At 45.9% G+C, this 23,971-nt stretch overlaps 1 protein-coding gene across 1 annotated transcript in view; it reads left to right on the top strand.

The window, feature by feature from the left end:
- MAP3K14 (mitogen-activated protein kinase kinase kinase 14) overlaps nt 1-23,971 on the top strand; it is a 42,537-nt gene that overhangs the window by 2,412 nt on the left and 16,154 nt on the right. The window contains 4 exon segments of the mRNA XM_075347731.1: nt 19,542-19,617; nt 19,750-20,000; nt 22,400-22,472; nt 22,798-22,990. Of these exon segments, the coding sequence (XP_075203846.1) occupies nt 19,766-20,000; nt 22,400-22,472; nt 22,798-22,990 (501 nt within the window). The 5' untranslated portion in view covers nt 19,542-19,617; nt 19,750-19,765.

Here is a 23,971-nt window from a genome sequence, read left to right as displayed (position 1 = left end):
AGTTGGTCTTTTTGGTGACCACTCAATTTCCTTACAAATTGATGTAACTGAATTCACATGTTGTACGCTTGTGGTAGTGCTGTGCATCATAGGCAAGAACTGCGTGGCAAATATGTTTGCGGTGTACCACACATTGCTGTGGGAGATACAGTTGCAACATAGTTTTTATTGGCCTCCCTGCACTGTCCACAAAACTGTGGCACATAGAAAACCTGCAAGTGATTTTTCTGTTCAGTTCTTGGCCGTGCGGCACATTATGGCCCAGCACATGCAGCATTTGGACCCAGTCTCAAAGTATCTCAGAAGTGATTCTGAACAATTTGATAAATGTCAGTCTTAATGTATGTGACCCTTTACATAGCAACCAGAATTCTGTGGGTCTGTATCTTAGTGCCGATCCAGCACATTTACCCCCATGGGTGAGCTCTAGAAATGAGCCAATCAATTTGCAGGATCCTGATGGACGCACAACATTGCGTCAGGTCAACTAATCAGAAGAGGCGCCGCAGGGGATCGCGGCGGATAGGAAGCGGTTCACAGAGATCCCACTGACAAGACCATTGGACCAGTGGTTCTGAGAGTCAATTCTCTCATTTCTAATGAACACCACTGAGCTGGTCACACATGACATCACCAATCCAACTGGCTTTACAAATACTAACATTTGCTTTCTTCTGTAGTATATTAATTTATAAAATACTACTTTTAGTTTGTTTCTAAGGGTATGTTCTCATAAGGCAGGCTCATTGCAGACATTTGTGAAATTGATCTATACTTGTGAGTGGGGATTGCATAAATCCATACAACTTCTGCAGTAACAAAACCATTCAGATATATAGAACGTATATCCGTTCCGTAACATATCTGCTGAATGTGAACATACTTGTATACAGCAGAGAGAGTCCTTTTGTTAGTAAGTGTGTCTGCAGCAGGCGTTTGTCCTGTAAAGTCACTGTACTTGTTTATTGACTGTGGTAAAACTGAGCAATGGCACCTGCTTCCGTGTTTACATACCACCAAACCAGGCACGCTATCAATAATCAAGGTTACAGCAAACTCTAATTGTTCTTATCAAACAAGCCTGCAGAAATATCCTATATGCTATGTAAAGAGGAGGCATAAAGCTAGCACTATTGCACATAGAGACCGATCGGGATACAGCTCGGAGTCTTCTCCAGCCGGTTGATAAATGAAAGTGGCAAAATGATTGGCTGCAATGGATAAGAAGTATGAGGATCTAGGCGAGTTTGACAAGGACCAAATTGTGATACCTAGACAAATGAGTCATCTCCAAAATAACAGGTCTTGTGGGGTGTTTCCAGTATACGAAGGTTATTACCTGCCAAAATGGTCCAAGGAAGGAAAACTGATGGACTGTCAGCAGGATCATGACTGCCCAAAATTCATTAATGACCGTGCGAACTAAGGCCAATCCCACAAAATAACTACTACAGTACAACTTTTTGTCAATTGCTGTAAATGTTGCCATTGAGGTGTTGGTCCATTTCAGCTTACATGCAGAATGGTCGGACTACCTATGCTAAACCCTGTCCACCACCGAAACCAATTACAATGGTAATGTGAGCATAAGAACTGAAATATTGAGCAATGGAACAGGGCAGTGTAGTCTAATGAATCCAATTTTTTTTAACATAATGTGTATATTAGGAACATATGCACCACAGGTGGAACCAATAGGGACTATAGGAAGAAAGAAAGCCGAGGCATCGTGAAGCTCTAGGCGCTTATTGCTGAGAAATCTTGGCTCTTTCATGTGGATGTAATTTTGACATGTACCACCTACCTAAACATGGCTGCTTCCTGCTACTCAACAGGAATTTCCTAAAGCCAGTGGCCTCTTTCAGATGTATAATGCTCCATGCCACATTGCAAAAACTGTTCAGGACTGGTTTGTGAAACATGACAAAGAGCTCAAGGGTATGACTCGGGCTCCAAATTACTCAGATTATAATTCAATTTAGTCTCCGTGGGATATGCTGGAAAATATAAGTCCATGTAGACTGTACCTCACCACTTACAGGATCTGCTTTATGCCAGATACCACATCTGCAGAGGTCTTGTGGAGTGCATGCCTTCAAGGGGCAATGCTTTTTTAGCAACATGATAGGGACCTAGTTATAGGCAAGGGGTATAAATGTTATGGCTGGTCAATGTTTTTTATTATTAATATTATTATTATTTATTATTATAGCGCCATTTCTTCCGTGAAAAGGGTATACATAAAAATAAGTGTAAAAATCATGAACAATACAAGGCACAGACTTGTACAGGAGGAAAGAGGACCTTGCCCGCGAGGGCTCACAGTCTACAGGGAATAGGTGATGGTACAATAGGTGAGGACAGAGCTGGTTGCGCAGTGGTCTACTGGTCTGAGGGTTATTGTAGGTTGTAGGCTTGTCGGAAGAAGAACATACAATCATACAATAAAAAGACCGTTTATTAATTAGTTTCAGTGTAAATACTCACCGGAAAAGTCTTGGCCGCCAAACGTGATTGGGATTTATCGTCTGGGGCCCTGTTACAGGGGCCTAAAGGAAATAATTGGTATAAGATGAGACCATTCCCACCCAGACACCCTGTACCAAAATTAAATGCCAATTTCTTTGTTATAAGGGTCACCTATGGCGGTTAATTTTGTAAAATAATATAAATAATATAATATTGAGTGACATATTGGCCAATATAATTAACTTGCACAATCATACTTATTATTATTAATTGTGCCCACAACAGAAGTGACCTCAGTGATCAGATCACCTAACTGGTGTGTTTCATACATAACTCTTTTAATATTTAAAGGGGTTGTCCGACATTAGCTTAACAAAAATGTTTGAGTTTATCTGTGCTGTATTGTCATATAAATCACACCTACATTGTTATTTTTTGTTTTCTAACTTTTGTTCCTCTTGAATTATACCTTTATTCTCTGCAGCTTCTTGTTTACATTCAGCTCTAGCAAACTGACCACTTCCTGTGCAAAACCTCCCAGTCACAGCTGGCACCGCCCGGCCTCAGTGTCCAGCCCCACCCCAGTGTCCAGCCGCACCCTCTGCCCGCCCCCTGCACACATTCCCTGTCAGTATATTCTTCCCCAGCACCTGACCTGGTATCACTACAGCATTGCAAATAACAGCCCCACATCGGACTCTGCACCGTACACGCACACACATGGCTCTGCACCGTACACGCACACACATGGCTCTGCACCGTAAACGCACACACATGGCTCTGCACCGTACACGCACACACATGACTCTGCACCGCACACGCACACACATGGCTCTGCACCGTACACGCACACACATGGCTCTGCACCGTACACGCACACACATGGCTCTGCACCGTACACGCACACACATGGCTCTGCACCGTAAACGCACACACATGGCTCTGCACCGTACACGCACACACATGACTCTGCACCGCACACGCACACACATGGCTCTGCACCGTACACGCACACACATGGCTCTGCACCGTACACGCACACACATGGCTCTGCACCGTAAACGCACACACATGGCTCTGCACCGTACACGCACACACATGGCTCTGCACCGTACACGCACACACATGGCTCTGCACCGTAAACGCACACACATGGCTCTGCACCGTACACGCACACACATGGCTCTGCACCGTACATGCACACACATGGCTCTGCACACGCACACATATGGCTCTGTACCTCACACGCACACATATGGCTCTGCACCGTAAACGCACACACATGGCTCTGCACCGTACACGCACACACATGGCTCTGCACCGCACACACATGGCTCTGCACCGTACACACATGGCTCTGCACCGTACACGCACACACATGGCTCTGCACCGTAAACGCACACACATGGCTCTGCACCGCACACGCACACACATGGCTCTGCACCGTACACGCACACACATGGCTCTGCACCGTAAACGCACACACATGGCTCTGCACCGTACACGCACACACATGGCTCTGCACCGTACACGCACACACATGGCTCTGCACCGTACACGCACACACATGGCTCTGCACCGTAAACGCACACACATGGCTCTGCACCGTACACGCACACACATGGCTCTGCACCGCACACGCACACACATGGCTCTGCACCGTACACGCACACACATGGCTCTGCACCGTACACGCACACACATGGCTCTGCACCGTAAACGCACACACATGGCTCTGCACCGTACACGCACACACATGGCTCTGCACCGTACACGCACACACATGGCTCTGCACCGTAAACGCACACACATGGCTCTGCACCGTACACGCACACACATGGCTCTGCACCGTACACGCACACACATGGCTCTGCACACGCACACATATGGCTCTGTACCTCACACGCACACATATGGCTCTGCACCGTAAATGCACACACATGGCTCTGCACCGTACACGCACACACATGGCTCTGCACCGCACACACATGGCTCTGCACCGTACACACATGGCTCTGCACCGTATACGCACACACATGGCTCTGCACCGTAAACGCACACACATGGCTCTGCACCGTACACGCACACACATGACTCTGCACCGCACACGCACACACATGGCTCTGCACCGTACACGCACACACATGGCTCTGCACCGTACACGCACACACATGGCTCTGCACCGTAAACGCACACACATGGCTCTGCACCGTACAAGCACACACATGGCTCTGCACCGTACACGCACACACATGGCTCTGCACACGCACACATATGGCTCTGCCAGCCCCCCCATCCCCATCCCCATAGGGAACACATGTGGAGTACATACTCACCTGTCCTCGGTCCCCGCCGCTCCTGCACGTTTGTGCGCTGTCTGTGCTCTGTTCAGCACAGTAGTGACGTCACCGCTGTGCTGCAGATTGCACAGACAGCCGGAGGGACAGTGATGAGAAGCAGCGCTGCGCTGCTTCTCATCAGCACTTTCAAATGTACCGGCATCGGTGATCTGTGATGCCGGTACATTTGAATGTGCGATCCTGGGCAGGGGGCCCGGTGCTGGAGCTGACACCACGGCAGCTGCCGCCAGGCCCCGCCCCCAGGTCACGGACCCCCACAGCAGTGCAGGGGGAGGTTACTGGAGGTGCGGGGGAATGTGTGGGAGGGTGCAGGGAAGGGGGCGGTGACTCCTCGCACTGTAGACACCCAGCAGGGAGGTGACATGCTGCTCCACATTTGCATGTCAACATGGCCCTGCCCATGTAGACGTGCAAAGACCGGAAGCAGCAAAATCGCGGCAGGAGCGGTCACATGACCGCTCTGAGCCGGGGGAGAGGGGCTGACAGCAGGGCAGGTAAGTGGTCTCTATCTACTTACCTGCCCCAATGTAGCCCAATAGGGAAATAAAAAAAAAAAGTCAAAGAAGCCGGATAACCCCTTTAATCTAAAGCAAATAGTGTTTGGTGGAACAAGACAGCTTTTTCTGATGGAGGCAATAACCTGTCCACTCGAGGTTACATGACCTCAGGGTGGCATTGGCCAAGCTGATACCTTAGAGTGGTATCAAAGGACAACTTCGTATGCATATTAGTCACCCACCTCATCTGGCACTGAGCAAGGCCCCAAACCAATTCATCTTGGCAACAATTATGTCGATGGTAATGACTAATGTTCTGAGGGTGGGAAAAGAGGTGTATGTAACAGGGTCACAATGTGATGTGGGGAATGAAAGCAGGCAAGTTCAATCATCCATAATCATCTCGTATACACCCGCACATCTAGCTTCCACTTTTCATTGGCATGGACACGTTTATTTAGAATTATTTTATGCAATCTAATTTGTATGTGCAACTCCGGGAGTTAACGCTGCAATGTTTGCAAATGTCACCAAGGTGTAAGATTAATACATAAACCGCAATGAAACTAAATGTAAAATGTATTTTATTAGTTAGAGCTTTACCTTTTTACAATAGGATATAATGTGGGAGATTGTTACTACTGTAATAGGGATGGATTAAAAACTGAACCCCCTTTTTTTAAAATGAAGCCAGCGCAATAATCATCTGATTGTCATGGATTCTCCTGCTTCTGAACCCCAAGACAATCAGGTGCTATGTCAATGGAAAAATGCAACGTATATGCAAGGAAAATGTAGTACAATAGAATAGCCATTTTAATAAGTCACCTATAGAAATCGGGTTTGCCAGATTAGGATCCACTGTCATTTAAAGGGAACCAGACAACGCACATAAAGCATGAAGAAGTCACTGGCTCCATTTTTAGGCCAGAAATTTTTTACATTAAAATTGCAATCTTTCATTGAAACATACATTTAAGAAGAGGTTTGGGAACCAGGTAGCTTGGGTGACTTTCCAAGAGGCTGGTCCATGACAGCTTCTACCTGCCCTGCTCCGCTAGACTGACAGTTCTCTCCCTAAACACACTCTAGTGAAGAGACCTGTCACTTAAGAGGAAAAGGATGGGCATTAGTCACCCAAATCGCATGGTCTTCAACCAGCTGCTAAATGTATGTTTTCTCTGAAACGTCATTAAATTTCAGAGTAAAATACACTTGGCTGAAATAACAGAGCCGGACTCTGATTCATGCTGCCTGTGTCAAACAGCATGAATTGGCTGTTGGGTTTCCTTTACTAGCTCTATTTTGTTGTTTATAGAAGAGTTATAAGCAGGAGAGACACCTGTATATGATGTCCATATATCCTACTATTGTACATGTAAAGGTGTTGTCAAGATGAACAAATAAGACTGTTATAAAGCAGGAACAAATAAGTTATATGTTGGGTCTGATAAAACATAAGAAAAAAAGAAAAGAAGCAGCCGCACTCACCATATATGTTCAAGTGTCCTATATTGAAGATCCATAAGATCACTGGGGAGCAGGGTGCAGGTAAGGGGGAGCGGGGTACAATGGGACGACTGCTGTTTCGCATATGTACAAACTGCGCTTCAACAGGTCCTCATGAGGACCTGTTGAAGTGCAGTTTGTACACGCGCAAAACGACCGTCGTCCCAATGAACCCTCCTTACCTGCATCCTGCTCCCCAGTGATCTTATGGATCTTCAATAAAGGACACTTGGACATAAATGGTGAGTGCGGCTGCTTCTTTTCTTTTTTCTGATGTTATGTGGAACTTTTGCTATTTGCAGTGCACTACTTCATAGTCCTATCCTATCATTGTTGTCTAAAGCCAGAGTCACACCCACGCGAATCTCACATTGTATCACCCTGCATGGCCGCACACTCTCCTACCAGGAGCGTGTCGTTTGCATGTATCTCTATCCAGCTGAGATGCTCCTGTTCGGATAGTGTCAGGCCGTGCTGGGTGATGCAATGTGAGATTTGCGCGAGTTACATGTGAGGCACTCGCAAGTGTGACTCTGGCCTAAGTGGAGTTTTCAGTAAGCGGTTAGTGCTAAACCTCTACACTGTTGCTTGCTATGTGTTGGGTCTGACCTGTTGTACATTTGCTCTACTTTTTTAATGCCATATAACAAAAGGAAGAAATGAAACCAAGAAGGCACAAAATAAGGCACAAACATAAAAGTCACTATTAGAACCATTTTTACTCCAGAAAAATGGTGTAAAGCCAATGATGAATTGGGGGCCTAAGACTCCAAAAAGTTCATAGGAACCTCTTACTCAATTTCTAAAGATGCATTGCTGTACAGAATCTTATACAATATCATGCTGTCTCTTATTATATTTAATTCATCACTTTAAATGGCCATTAGAATAAAGAGGAGGTTAATGATATCTGTTTTTCATTATAAAGCCTCAATGAAACGGGTCAGTTAGAGGCCCGGGCATTCTGAGTTACTTACTCATATGAAACATATCCTGCTGTCTCGCTGACTAATCTCCATACCGCTTGGCAATGAGAAGAGATGGAGGAGGGATTCTGAGTACAGTTACACGAGTACATGTACAGGGATACAAAACTAAACATCCAAACTAAACAGAAACTCCGCCAAGTTTTTAGAGATGTACTAATAACACATTCGTTTCGTGATGACACTGCATTGGTTTCATATAGTTTGTTTGTATCCATTGTTATTCTACTACTTAAAGGGAATCTGTCACCAGGTTTTTGCTATCTAATCTGAGGAGAGCATGATTTAGGGGTAGAGACCCTGATTCCAGAGATGTGTTACTTACTGTGCTGCTTAAAAATATCACTGTTTTAGCAGCAGGAGATTATCAAAACAGGACTAGTAAACCTGCTCCCATGTAGTCCAACCACACCCCCAGCACTAATTGACAGCTTTCTGCCTATGCACAGTGTACACAGAAAGTGGCCAATCAGCGGTTTGGTTGGGGTTATATAGAGGTCAGCATTCACAGAACTGGTAGATCTGCAGCAGATAAAAGAGTTTTTAATAAAGACTGCAGCAACCAGTAGTGTACGTGATACATTGCTAGAATCAGTGTTTGCATGCTGCTCGATGGGATAGCAAAAACTAGTGACAGATTCCCTTTAAAGATACCCTTTTGAGAGTTCAACTGTTAAGCTGCATGCCCACAATCAGGGTTCACAGTCTTTTGGACGCAGCGTGTACATTACAAGCACAGTGGAAGGGATTTCTAGAAATCCCTTGCCCACTGTGCTTGTTTTTCCAACAGCATAAACTGACCTGCGGTGCAGCTTCCCGAGCCGCAGCATGTCAATTTAATTCTGCAGAGCCGCGAGTGTGCTCTGCAAGGAGAACAGAGAGAAAGTCCCGAACCCTGATCATGGGCACGAGCAGCTGCGGGCTCCTGCAGAGAACACTCATTCCCCGCAGGACAGGACATGTTGCGTTCGGATCGTGGGCACATACACTTAAGGGGAAGTAGTTAGAGTGTGCACCAATTATTGCATGTTTCTTAATCAAGAGAAATGATGACTGTGTAATACTTGGTAGCACAGGGTCTATCAGACGAAGAGTCACACTTTGCAGAAGCTCTCCCTTCTAGCTGATGGGGCATATTTTCAGAAGTTTATTATTCCAACTGTGAATGGTACAGTAATAACATTAAATGGACTGAGTTAGAAAACTATGACATCAATTCATCACGTTTGGTTCAACTTCAAGTTGCTCAAATTTTTTGCGGCTTTTGACGTTTCCATGCCAGTTTATACCAGCTCTGTAGAAATGAGCAGGACTGGGGCAAGGGCGCGGAGGGGACATGATGCCACAACTCGTCTATTTCAGAGATTGAAGATTTTTGGCGAGGTGCACGGTGGAGCACAAAAAGAGTCAAATGCTCCAGATTCATGAAGAGGCGTCATGAATTAGGAGAGTCTGACTCCACCACGCCTTCTCAAGACTGGATAAAAAATATCATCAATCTTTATGAATTGGGGCCAATAACATCTCAAACTGTCTAAAAATAGATACAGTTTCATGAAGGTGTTTTCTGGGGTGAGAAAATCCGATTCAGGTGATGCCACTGTACATAGTGCTTCTGTGCCTCCTGCATTGCATCCTGTTTATTACACAGATATACTTTCCAGAAAAGCAGAAAAAAACATTTATCAAGAACTGTAGCTCTGGTCTAGGAGGCAGAGAGAGGGGGAGGGAGGTAGTGAAAGGCGTAGTAGAAGCACTCTGTTAACTTGTTCATGTCACCCTTCCGGATGTTAAGCTATAACTACGTCTAGCTATATCCATCCATTGCACATCACACTATTTAGGAGCTTTTGAAGCTTCAGATCTGATGAAAAAGGATACAGCTGTTGCCCATAGTGAGCAACCCTTCAATTCCACTCATTATTGCCAAACCCATCAATCACCCTACCAGAGGGGTCCATGGCACTGCAGTGGTCTGCCTCAAGTAAGTCCCTAATTTAAATAAATTATTTAGAATTGCCCCAGTAGCTTAAATTTTGATCTAATTACTCAAGGTCGGTGTGGGAACTTTTACTTTCTTCACTTTAGCCTTTTCACTTTTTGTATGGGAATAGAGACACGGTCAGGTGTGTATTATAATATGCAAAAAACTAATTTATATATATATATATATATATATATATTTTATATATATATATATATATATATATATATATATATATATTTATAAAACACAATTATGATAAGAATAGGCAATCAAAGCAACTCAACTAAATAAAAAATAGGATAAAGGAGTGGGAGCTGAAGGAGAGTTAGCAGAGGAGAAGGTGGGCTGAGGAGTAACAGGAAAAGTTGAGAGGCGCAGCAAAGGGGGGCTGGAGAGGAGGGGATAGGCGAGCATGGAAGAGGGAGGCCCTGTTACTGGCAGGCTTCAGTGACCCTCCTACAGAAACTGAAAGTAGTGCTGTACAGTTCTTCAACTCTAGTTTCCAGCACATGGATTAAGCAGACAGCTGCCTGAGTAAGTGCATCTGTTGACATGTACTGTGAGTGGGCTTGGGCAATATGTGTTTTTTGCCGATAGGATAATCAGACGTTATTGTAGTTTTAATAGATTTACTTTATAATGATGAAATCAGGAAATGTAGTCATGTAGTAGTGAATAGCTTTATCCTCTGGAGCTTTGGGTAAAGGAGCACATACTGTAGTAATGCACATCCACTTTGGGGCTTTCATTGCTGGCACTGTTATTACAGCAACTTGAGTTTGGAACATCCATAGGGCACCTCGACTGGCAGTGTGTAAGCACTTGTAGGGTCGCATTGTGCCGGGTATGTTTTAGGGAACAAAACCCATCCCTGAGCCCATGTCCTGTGTATTGTCAGCTTTACCGTATGACCTATGTGGCTGACCACAGTTTAAAAGGCCAGATTTGGTTACTGTGAGCATTATCGATGCACAAGCGAAACATTCGTCTGGATACAGAGAGAGTGATGGGTTGGCTTTTTATGTTTATTGGTACATGCACTTGTTACTTTGTTGATTAGTACCTTACTGGTTCTATACGCTATGCTTTTTGTATCTAGCCTAAGTACAAATCATTATATTTAACCAAAGTACAGTTCTTTGTCACATGTACTCTCTATACAATCCGGCCCCCGGCGATTTGTTTTCTATCTGTAAGTTTTTCCAGCTTTATATGTGCTTGTTTTATGTAACATTTTATGAAGGTATATCTAATAAATCTAACAGAATATTCATAAATTAGAGGGGTGGCATCAGATAGGGACTAACAGATCAAAGCCCCTTATTATAGATCATTAGCAACTAATATTTTATTTAAGTATATATTAAAAAATCCCACAATAATAAGGTGAAAGTGTAAAAACAGTGAGGTACAGAAAAAGGGGAAAGTTAGGTACATAATACAGCCAATGGGATCAGCAGATACTATAGGTAATGGGCCGCATTTTCTATGTTCTAGATCTTACTCTACCTGACCACGTAGGTCGGCACCCTAAATATCATTATGGTGCCCCCACTCACCGAAGGCACCTAAAACTGTCCATTGCTCCCTATTCTAAACAAGTAACCACACTAAGGAAAATAAAGTGTATTAAGATATTCTATACACTGAAAAAGCCTATATTTTGTATATGATTTATGAATGCAAATATATTGGTACAACTAAAATAGGCATCCAACCTTAATAATATTTACTGTACTGCACATATCTGTTTGTAATTGGCTTATCCATTGGCGGCACAGACATCACCGTTACTGTAAATCACAGCTCCCTTATCTCGACGCGCTTTCTCCTTTTAAAATAGGTCAGGATTCATCAGTAGATTCATAAATGGGAGGATCAATAGCCCAGCATTGTTCCTGGTGTGAGTCACAGCGTGCAGCATCTGCCGCACTTACATAGATACGCGCCACAATAGTACAGGAGCATTCAGCAGTAAGATATAAGGCATAGAAAGTACGGCCTATTACCTATAGTACCTGAAGATCACTTTGGCTGTATTATGTACCTACTAGTGACGGATGAATAGTAACTATTCATGTTCGGATTATTCATAACAAATCCGAAAGAACTAGGAAAGGGTTCTTTACAGTTAGAGCAGTCAGACTGTGGAATGCCCTACCACAAGAGGTAGTAATGGCAGATACTATAACAGCTTTTAAAAAAGGGCTGGATGATTTCCTCAGTACACAAAACATTGTTGGTTATAAATGAATAAAGGGGGCTTTACATGCTGCGACATCACTAATGCGGAGTCGTTGGGGTCACGGAATTTGTGACGCACATCCGGCCGCATTAGCGATGTTGCTGCGTGTGACACCGATGAGCGATTTTGCATCGTTGCAAAAACGTGCAAAATCGCTCATCGGTGACATGGGGGTCCATTCTCGATTATTGTTACTGCAGCACTAACGATGTAGTTCGTCGCTCCTGCGGCAGCACACATCGCTTCGTGTGACACCGCAGGAACGAGGAAGCTCTCCTTACCTGCCTCCTGGCCGCTATGAGGAAGGAAGGAGGTGGGCGGGATGTTCCGGCCACTCATCTCCGCCCGTCCGCTTCTATTGGGCGGCCGCTCAGTGACGTCGCTGTGACGCCGCACGGACCGCCCCCTTAGAAAGGAGGCGGTTCGCCGGTCACAGCGACGTCGCCGGGCAGGTAAGTATGTGTGACGGGTCTGCGCGATGTTGTGCGGCACGGGCAGCGATTTGCCCCTGTCGCACAACAGATAGGGGCGGATACCCACGCTAGCGATATCGGGACCGATATCGCAGCGTGTAAAGTAGCCTTTAGTGACCAAATGTAGAACTGGTGGAGGGAGGTTGAACTAGATGGACCTAGCTCTTTTTTCAACCTAAGTAACTATGTAACTATTTCGGTATTCGCCATGAATAATGAAGCTAAGGGAAGTCAATGGGGAACCCGTGAATTTTTCTGGGAAACCTTCATGAAAAATGCTCGGGTTCCTCATTAAATCCCAATAGGTTTGTTATTCATGACGAATACCGGAATAGTACTTTGGGGTTCGTTACGAATAATCCAAACACGAAGAGTTACTATTCGCTCATCACTAGTACCTACCTTTGCTTTCCTGCTGTGCCTCACTGTTTTAGCACTTGTCACTGTTTTTGGTCTAAGTATCACATTTGTATGAGATTTTTAAAAATATACTTAAATAAAATGTTGATTTTTAATTACCAGTATCTATAATAAGGGGTTTGATTTGTTAGTCCATATCTAATAAATGTACAATTTTTGTCCATGATGTAATATACAGTATCTGTTCTATCAGTGTAGAATTTGAGATAACTTGGGCGTGTAGACTATTTTTCTTCTTTGTAGGTTTTCATATGACCAATTAAAATTATCCTATAGAGTTCGAAGCACCGTACCCACATAGATGTATAGAATCTAAGATCTACGTCTCCAGACAATTTTCTTCTCCACTTTTAAAACATTTTTCAATTATATGGCTTCCAATGAAATTTGTGGTGTGCTCATTTTGCATAGGGTTTCCCTTTCGATCTTGAAAGGTTATACACATTGCCCAGAGTGATATGAGGCTCACGGCCAATTAATTCTGGAAAACCAGAAATGAAAATGTTGATACCTATTACACCGCTGGGTTTGTATTATGCAGTGAGAATTTTCAATCAGGGTGGAATTGATTATTAACCATCATGGGGTGCAGAATACTTATGAGTTATTTCCGAAAATGGGAATGCAAGATGTAGAGAATGCGGATAATGAATCCATGATAAAATGAAATGCAAACCATCAAGAAGTTGCATTCAGGATAGGAGTTTCCTAAATGAATGGACTCTCTATATAGGAGCACCATAGCAGTCGTTGCGGTTGAACACCTTTGTTGTCAAAGGACAAAATTATTTTTTTGTATGAATTAATGATTTACAGGGATAGGAAAAGTATACTTGATCCCACAGACATAACTTCATCCATGTAATGCAGGGAATCAAAGATTTCTGTAGTGTCAAATACGTGACAGTATATGACCTTTAAAAAGCTTTATGTCTCTTCCAGGTGGGACAATATATGACTTTTCTACAGATTATTGCAATTTTAGGATCAATAAAAATATTTAAACCTCGAATTAGAAAAACTAAACACTGAATCTGTGAAGCCCCACAGGTGTTGTGTCGGTGCATTACCTTCAGGGACTCCACTCAGCTGGATCTGGTCACAGGTAGGAGATCTTCTTCTTGTCGTGACGCCACTCTCAGTATTGCGGCCAGTAGGGACCGCCACTGCAGGTTGAGGGTCTCCTGGGGCTGATGGTGTGTGCAGTTAGTTGGAATAGCCTCCTGAGAGTGAGGCAAGCCCCAGGGCCCGGTGTAGGTGCGTAGTACCACAAGGCGCAGAATGACTCAACACAGGCAGGATGTCTTTCAGGGTTTTTACTCACAGTTGATGGCAGGGTGAGTGACCCGGGCGTAGCTGGGATGAACCAAGTGGGAACCAGGTGTCCTTCAGGCTGACTTGTGAGGGTGACTACTAACTCGCCTTCCTTAGCCCTTGGTGGTTTGGGGTAACCCCGACTTTGAGTCCCTATGGGGGTCACCCAGGGAAGATGCTGAAGCCTCTCTCCCCTTCGTTTGCCGTGTGCTTGTCGCCTGGGCCAGGCCACTCCAGCTGCTTGCCTCCTGTGACCTATGGGCCCTAACTGTGGCTACGTGGCTGCGGCTTTTGTGGTGTTGTGGCGTGGGCTTTGAGAGCCCCACACCGGCAGGTTTAGCAAAAGAAAGCTGGATCTATCTCCGCTTCGGGATCTGCCGCCCGTTTGGGCCTGGTACTCTCTAGCAGTCTCCTTACTTCCCACTCCGTTGCTCTCTCTCTAGCTGAAGATGGATTTCGGGTAGCACTCCTAGTTGACCGTTCTCCCCCGTCGGTAGCCACTGCGCGGACGCTGTCAGACTACAGCAGCCCAGGGGAAGGGGTCAGCTCTCCTCGGAGCTCCCTGGACTCTGCTCTGAACCGGCTCACATCTGGGACCTTCACTGCTGCTCCTGTCAGAGCTTCACTTTCCTGCTCCTCACTCCTCCACACTCTGCTGCAGACTCTAGACTGTTTACTCCTCCTTTCCCTTTTGTGCCTGCCTACGCCACCTAGCAACCAGATTCTCTTACCACACCCCTTGAGAGGAGATGGAGGCTTTTGGCCCCCTCCACTGTTCCAGTGAAGGTGAAGGCTTTTCCCCCTCCTGGGATCCCCAGGGGTCCTCTCATGGGTACATGTGTGAGACCTGATCACTATGTGCCTGTGTACCACACCCCGGTCAGCCTTCTGGATTACCTGTGTTGTACTGTCCCCAGCATGGGTGCAGTACTCAGTGGTGCCTGACCAGGTCAGGGGCGCCACATTCCCCCTTAGTTATCACCAGCACGTCCTCGGGCTGCAAGACAACATTTTAAAATGCATAAAACAGTAAAACATGGTAAAACGTTTTAAAAGCACCAGGTACCATACATCACCACCCTCCACCCACAAGTCCGTTAACCCACCCAAACCCCCTCACGTTGGCCGCGCCTTCAGCCACTTCTGGCAGGATGTAGAGGCGGCTTTCATGGGCTGGTGGTTTCAGGGTATACCTGGCCTGGTGGATCCGCGCCTTCAGCCTCTTCTGGCAGGATGTAGAGGCGGCCTCCACAGTTGGTGCTGACCAGGTACCCTCTTTGTGGTGGAGAGCCAGGCCCCATAAACAGGCATGCTCTCTGGTTGCAGGTGAGCCAAGGCCCTATATACGGACGTGCTCTCTGGTTGCAGACGAGCCAAGCCCCTAAACAGGCTGACTCTGGTGGTGGTGGTGCCCTCTGGTGTAACTATTTACACTGCGAGAGTTTGTGGCTATAGCCAGTTCATAGCCTTAAGGTTTATTTCTCACATTAGTTTATGTGGGCACATACTTGAACTTTTAAAACGTTGCAAAACAAACTTTCCAACTGGTCAAAACTTGCTGTACTTTACTTGAACTTATGCAGACTCCTCTTCACCAGGGCTTGGGCCTGTAGGGCTGCGGCACCTGTTGGTTTCTTGACCTTTTTCCTCATCTGTAGTGGTCTCATCATTAGGTCTTTGGTCTTTTCTTTCTTTATTACTGTCTTTCCTTTCTTCTTTGGGACATGGTACTACATCTAGCGCGTACCAGCCTCTTTCGCCTCGATGCAGGGTAAACTGTACGGAGTCTCCCATTTTTAAGTTTCTGCCAGGGTGTCCTCTGGGCAGATGAGCTCTCACATCTCTTCTATTGACGAAGATACCTTCTTTGATACCAGGTGCAACAATGAACCCGTATCCTGACTTTAGGCTGAAGTCCTCCACTACTCCTCTACAAAGGGGTCCTCTGACCTGTGCTTTGGCTCTTCTCAGGAACCGTTTTTCTTGTAGGTCTCTGGCCGTGACTTCTCTCTGCTCTGGGGATGGCGGTGCAGGGAAAGACTGGGTTCTACTGCGGCGCTGTATCTTGCGGGTTGGATTCTGCGAGGTGCAGCTTACAAGCTCCCAGGTGAGGCTTTGGGGCAGATCTTCCTCAGCAGACGGTGTCAGGTCTTCCTCGTCCCAGCGGGAATATGGCAGCATCTCTGGCTCGGGGCATGGATCCGCTGCTGATGGCTCCTGAGTCAGCTCCTCAGTTTCCTGGCCTCCTCTCCCCCTTAGTTCTTCTTGGCACTCCTTTGGTGGCAGTGCTGGGGATGGGCTTTCTTCAGCAGGCCCAGGCGGGGGACTCTTTGGCGTGGTTGCTGCAGGGGTTGCTGGAATCCTCTTGGGGGTATGCGGAGGGAGCATGTACTGGTCCACCAACCATTGTGGAAACTTGGCCTCCATGTCAGCCTTCAGCTGCCAGTATGCGGGGTCCTCCCCCAGTGTGGGCTTTCCAGCAGGGACCTCTTTGGACTGGGGAGCGGTGTCTGCTCTGGCCTTGCAGGCCGGGGTAAGTGGTGATGCAATCTCTTGGCGGGCCGCGCCCTGTATGGCGGCGGCCTGGTCTTGGCGGGCCGCGCTCGGCATGGCGGCGGCCTGGTCTTGGCGGGCCGCGCCCTGTATGGCGGCGGCCTGGTCTTGGCGGGCCGCGCCCTGTATGGCGGCGGCCTGGTCTTGGCGGGCCGCGCCCTGTATGGCGGCGGCCTGGATCGGCGTCGCAGCTGCGATGGGATCTGTGCAGGCTGGGCTGGGCGTCGCTGCAGGGACCGGGTCTTGGTGGGCCGAGCAGGGCATCGCTGCGGCGACCGGGGCTTGGCGGGCCGAGCAGGGCATCGCTGCGGCGGCCGGGGCTTGACGGGCCGAGCAGGGCATCGCTGCGGCGGCCTGGGCTTGGCGGGCCGCACCTGGCGTGGCTGCGGCCTGGCTCAGCGTCGCCGCGCCGGGCGCCTCTTCAGGGACCGCGGGCGTGGCAGCAGGGGTCGGGGCATCCGGGCCGGCAGGGGTAATACTGGACTCACCCATCGGTGGCAGCATCGGGGTCTGAGTCGTCGCCGTCCGGTCTGGCACTCGTCGTGCGGTTCCCCTCTCATAGGCCTGAACCGCGGCAGCCATCTCCAGAAGTTCCATGCGTTCTTCTCTGATCTGCTCCACGACCCGGGTCTCCAGTCGGTCGCAGAACTGGGCCAGCTCCCGATACCACCAGGCAGCGGAGCCCGGTTCTGGGTTTCTGCGGTCAGACGCCATTTCTTCTGCGCCCTCTTCTGTACGATTTCCCAGCAGTGGACTCGTCGTTGCCTCTAGTAGCAAGCTGTTCAGTTTCCGCTCTGCCTCTTTCAGCAGCTCCTCTCCCAGCAGCAGGCTTCTGGCTCCCTTTCTGTTCCGACGTCTCTGGACGCTTCCGCTCTCTTCACAAGCGAGGTCAGAACTCCGCAGGGGATCTCTGGGTAGCCACACCTCTTTGTGGGCGGTAACTTCTCCCAGCGCGGGCTGCTGTTGTTTTTCAGCGCGCTTTTCATGGTGGCAATATGGCGGCGCTTCCAATTTTCCAAGCGGACCGCCCAGGCACATGGTCACCTGTCTGGACAGGTCTAGTCCTTATCCTGTTCGTGACGCCAGATGTGAAGCCCCACAGGTGTTGTGTCGGTGCATTACCTTCAGGGACTCCACTCAGCTGGATCTGGTCACAGGTAGGAGATCTTCTTCTTGTCGTGACGCCACTCTCAGTATTGCGGCCAGTAGGGACCGCCACTGCAGGTTGAGGGTCGCCTGGGGCTGATGGTGTGTGCAGTTAGTTGGAATAGCCTCCTGAGAGTGAGGCAAGCCCCAGGGCCCGGTGTAGGTGCGTAGTACCACAAGGCGCAGAATGACTCAACACAGGCAGGATGTCTTTCAGGGTTTTTACTCACAGTTGATGGCAGGGTGAGTGACCCGGGCGTAGCTGGGATGAACCAAGTGGGAACCAGGTGTCCTTCAGGCTGACTTGTGAGGGTGACTACTAACTCGCCTTCCTTAGCCCTTGGTGGTTTGGGGTAACCCCGACTTTGAGTCCCTATGGGGGTCACCCAGGGAAGATGCTGAAGCCTCTCTCCCCTTCGTTTGCCGTGTGCTTGTCGCCTGGGCCAGGCCACTCCAGCTGCTTGCCTCCTGTGACCTATGGGCCCTAACTGTGGCTACGTGGCTGCGGCTTTTGTGGTGTTGTGGCGTGGGCTTTGAGAGCCCCACACCGGCAGGTTTAGCAAAAGAAAGCTGGATCTATCTCCGCTTCGGGATCTGCCGCCCATTTGGGCCTGGTACTCTCTAGCAGTCTCCTTACTTCCCACTCCGTTGCTCTCTCTCTAGCTGAAGATGGATTTCGGGTAGCACTCCTAGTTGACCGTTCTCCCCCGTCGGTAGCCACTGCGCGGACGCTGTCAGACTACAGCAGCCCAGGGGAAGGGGTCAGCTCTCCTCGGAGCTCCCTGGACTCTGCTCTGAACCGGCTCACATCTGGGACCTTCACTGCTGCTCCTGTCAGAGCTTCACTTTCCTGCTCCTCACTCCTCCACACTCTGCTGCAGACTCTAGACTGTTTACTCCTCCTTTCCCTTTTGTGCCTGCCTACGCCACCTAGCAACCAGATTCTCTTACCACACCCCTTGAGAGGAGATGGAGGCTTTTGGCCCCCTCCACTGTTCCAGTGAAGGTGAAGGCTTTTCCCCCTCCTGGGATCCCCAGGGGTCCTCTCATGGGTACATGTGTGAGACCTGATCACTATGCGCCTGTGTACCACACCCCGGTCAGCCTTCTGGATTACCTGTGTTGTACTGTCCCCAGCATGGGTGCAGTACTCAGTGGTGCCTGACCAGGTCAGGGGCGCCACAAATCTTCCTTATGAATATGGACAATTGACTGCGTCTTGGACCACATGCTTCTTATTAACATGTTACAACAATGGCATAAGGAAATGAAAATGAATTGGCCAAAACCAGTCCATCCAGCTCTACCACTTCCATCTTATCGTATTACTGGAAATATTTATCTATCGTAACACAAGGGAGGTGCATAAATCATCTAGCACTATGTGCAGTTGCGATTCGTTTTTGGTACAGGTTTAGATAGGCTTTACTTTGTGACTCAAGAAAAGAAACCAATAGGCACTAAACTGGTGTCCATTTGATATAGACATGATGCAAAGTTTTGTATTTTGGTTGTTAATGAGGGCAAAGATTCCTTCTATGACAACCCATTTTACCATTCCTCTACTTGTCTCCATTTTCAGATACTTCCATATGTCATTACCTCCAGTAGTTTCCTGTTGTAACCACAAATAATTCAGCAACCGTGCTAAGCTGCAAGTGAGTATATCCACTGAACTGCACTGTAAAGATATAGATGGACATTGAATAACTCGAGACCAGCACACAAAAAAAAAAAAAATGTTTTGTCTATATTAATACTGCATGTATCATACTATCTTTTGTTTTTAGTCTAAAGAGAACAAACATGGCCATAGATTGTCACGACGGTCAACAACAAACCACCACCAAGACCCCTGTGCACTCCCTTAAGCTCATTAAGCCTCTTGAGCCAGAAGTAAAGACAGATGTTGAAGAAGGAATACCCAAATCTCTTCTCCAGAATAAGGTCGGACACTGGGCCAAACTACTGCTGAAGGGAACCGCCACCGAGACCAAAGAGAGCTCTGCATTGGGAATCTCCATCATAGCACAACCGGAATGTGAGATATAGTCATATATTTCATCCCAATTTACTTTCTATCTTACATCACTTGTTATGTATAATGTTTCAGCTTTATTTTTCAACTAGGCTATTTATAACTATTACTCCATATATCCTCCCTATATCCCCTCCTATTACTCCATATATCCTCCCTATATCTCCTCCTATTACTCCATATAACCTCCCCTATATCTCCTCCTATTACTCCATATAACCTCCCTATATCTCCTCCTATTACTCCATATATCCTCCCTATATCTCCTCCTATTACTCCATATAACCTCCCTATATCTCCTCCTATTATTCCATATAACCTCCCCTATATCTCCTCCTATTACTCCATATAACCTCCCTATATCTCCTCCTATTATTCCATATAACCTCCCTATATCTCCTTCTATTACTCCATATAACCTCCCCTATATCTCCTCCTATTACTCCATATAACCTCCCTATATCTCCTCCTATTACTCCATATAACCTCCCTATATCTCCTCCTATTATTCCATATAACCTCCCCTATATCTCCTCCTATTATTCCATATAACCTCCCTATATCTCCTCCAATTACTCCATATAACCTCCCTATATCTTCTCCTATTACTCCATATAACCTCCCTATATCTCCTCCTATTACTCCATATAATCCCCCTCTATCTCCTCCTATTACTCCATATAACCTCCCTATATCTCCTCCTATTACTCCATATAATCCCCCTATATATCCTCCTATTACTCCATATAACCTCCCTATATCTCCTCCTATTACTCCTCCTATTACTCTATATATCCTCTCTATATCTCCTCCTATTACTCCATATAACCTCCCTATATCTCCTCCTATTACTCCATATAACCTCCCTATATCTCCTCCTATTACTCTATATATCCTCTCTATATCTCCTCCTATTATTCCATATATCCTCCCTATATCTCCTCCTATTACTCCATATAACCTCCCTATATCTCCTCCTATTACTCCATATAACCTCCCTATATCTCCTTCTATTACTCCATATATCCTCCCTATATCTCCTCCTATTACTCCATATAACCTCCCTATATCTCCTTCTATTACTCCATATATCCTCCCTATATCTCCTCCTATTACTCCATATAACCTCCCCTATATCTCCTCCTATTACTCCATATAACCTCCCTATATCTCCTTCTATTACTCCATATATCCTCCCTATATCTCCTCCTATTACTCCATATAACCTCCCTATATCTCCTCCTATTACTCTATATATCCTCTCTATATCTCCTCCTATTATTCCATATATCCTCCCTATATCTCCTCCTATTATTCCATATATCCTCCCTATATCTCCTCCTATTACTCCATATAACCTCCCTATATCTCCTTCTATTACTCCATATATCCTCCCTATATCTCCTCCTATTACTCCATATAACCTCCCTATATCTCCTCCTATTACTCTATATATCCTCTCTATATCTCCTCCTATTATTCCATATATCCTCCCTATATCTCCTCCTATTACTCCATATAACCTCCCTATATCTCCTCCTATTACTCCATATAACCTCCCTATATCTCCTCCTATTACTCTATATATCCTCTCTATATCTCCTCCTATTACTCCATATATCCTCCCTATATCTCCTCCTATTACTCCATATAACCTCCCTATATCTCCTCCTATTACTCTATATATCCTCTCTATATCTCCTCCTATTACTCATATAACCTCCCTATATCTCCTCCTATCCATATAACCTCCCTATATGTCTTCCTATTACTCCATATAACCTCCCCTATATCTCCTCCTATTACTCCATACAACCTCCCTATATCTCCTCCTGTTACTCCATATAACCTCCCTATATCGCCTCCTATTACTCCATATAACCTCCCCTATATCTCCTTCTATTACTCTATATGTTCTCCCCTATATCTCCTCCTATTACTTCATATAACCTCCCTATATCTCCTCCTATTACTCTATATAACCTCCCCCACATCGTCTCCTATTACTCCATATAATCTCCTCTATATCTCCTCCTATTACTCCATATAACCTCCCTATATCTCCTCCAATTACTCCATATAACCTCCCCTATATCTCCTCCTATTACTAGATATATTCTCCCCCATATCTCCTCCTATTACTCTATATAACCTCCCCCATATCTCCTTCTATTACTCCATATAACTTCTCCTATATCTCCTCCTATTTCTCCATATTACCACACCCATATCTCGTTCTATTATTCCATATGACCTCCCACTCTATATGTTCTCATATTACTGCATCATGTAACCTCTTCCTTTTAATTCTCCATGTAATTTATCCCTGTAAAGACCCGTTTATCCCACTTACCAGTACTATATACAGCTTATAAAGAGAACTTTTCCATATCACATTCCAGGTGAGAATAATCAAGAGATTTGCCCAACTTCCCAGGAAGGTCCCCTGTACATACCAGAGTCCAAGCAGTACAGGTAATAAATGTGCAAGTCCTGCTAATAATAGAATGAGGGTGTCATGGTGTAGAATTGAAACGTGAATAATCATATCAGCCAATCAATCAGGGAATGATATAGTTTGAAATTAGGTTTGCCCTTTTTTTAAATTCTATCCTGATAGTTCGGCAAAAGGACTTTTCTCCTTTGCCTGGATTTATTGAACATGTTTGGAACGTATGAATGACTATAAGAGATAAAATGCAATCGTTCAACTAAGGGCGGGTCAACCATCAACCTACTGCTATCTAATGTATATAGAAGAGTAGCTGACATTATTACACTGCTTTTTATTGTTTTACAGTTTAGCAGAATGCAATGAGCACATTCCAAATAATGTAGTACATGCTACGGAAGGCAAATTGGCAAAGCCATTGCAATTTCCAAAAAGCAAGAAAAAGAAGAAGAAAAGAAATGTTAAGAATAGCAATGCCAAATCAGCCAGAAGGAGCCAGACCACTCCAGAACAGGAGACCCGCACACCAATACCCGTACAGGTAATGTCAGATGTTGGCATGTTAAATGGAGTATGTCATCAGAAAATGACCTATTGTTTAAAGCGCACCAATCACCAGGATTTTCCTATATAACATAAATCCAGTGCTATACTGGCACTATCAGGCTGATTCTATACATACCTTTAGTGGTCAGCTCAGATGTTTAAGTTTTGAAATCCAAGAAAGTAAAGTTTATAAAATCAGCAGCTTCTTGAGTGACACCAGCTGAGGCTCAGATAATATCTGGTGGGGTATTTATAGTTATTCCCTCCCCCTGTTAGAATTAGCATAAGTATTATCTGATCCTCAGCTGCTGTCACTCAAGAAGCTGATGATTTTATAAACTTTACTTTCTTGGATTTCAAAAGCTATATATCCTAGCTGACCACTAAAGGTATTTATAGAATCAGCCTGATAGTGCCATTATAGCACTGTCTTTAGCTTTTATACGAAAATCCTGGTGATTGATTCTATTTAAATCATGATCTGTATTAAAAAAAAGACCTATCAAGCCAATTTTCACACAGGCCACAAGGGCCTAGAGTCATACTTCCTGCTCTTTCAGGAAATCCACATATAAAGTATGTTACCGGCAATAAACTGACTCAGACCATATCTTTTACACTGAAGTAATCCTCCAATTGACACTGCTCCATTGATTCTGGAACAGTTTTTCTTTTTCTTCTGTGCAACTCTATTGCAAAATTATGCCCCCTGCCTTTCAACCAACTGGGTATATACCACACAACTTCTTTGTGGGCATGGATCAGTTTTCACTGTGCAGTCTCACAGAAGAAAATGCAAACACCCACTGAAAAGTTTTCTGGTATATGCCAAGTTGGTTGAAGGGCAAACTAGCATTTTTGTTTCAGTCCAATTTCCCAGAGGAGCACTGCATGGCCTATAAGATAAGTCTCCTTATGCCAGCTCAGCATTCTCTGCAAAGAGCAATGTTACACCCTTAAGCCTCCTGTTAGAGGC

This window comes from Anomaloglossus baeobatrachus, chromosome 5, assembly GCF_048569485.1.
Source record: "Anomaloglossus baeobatrachus isolate aAnoBae1 chromosome 5, aAnoBae1.hap1, whole genome shotgun sequence".
NCBI lineage: Eukaryota > Metazoa > Chordata > Amphibia > Anura > Aromobatidae > Anomaloglossus > Anomaloglossus baeobatrachus.
The sequence above is the reverse complement of the archived record's forward strand: the minus strand, read 5'-3'. Positions and strand labels throughout refer to the sequence as shown.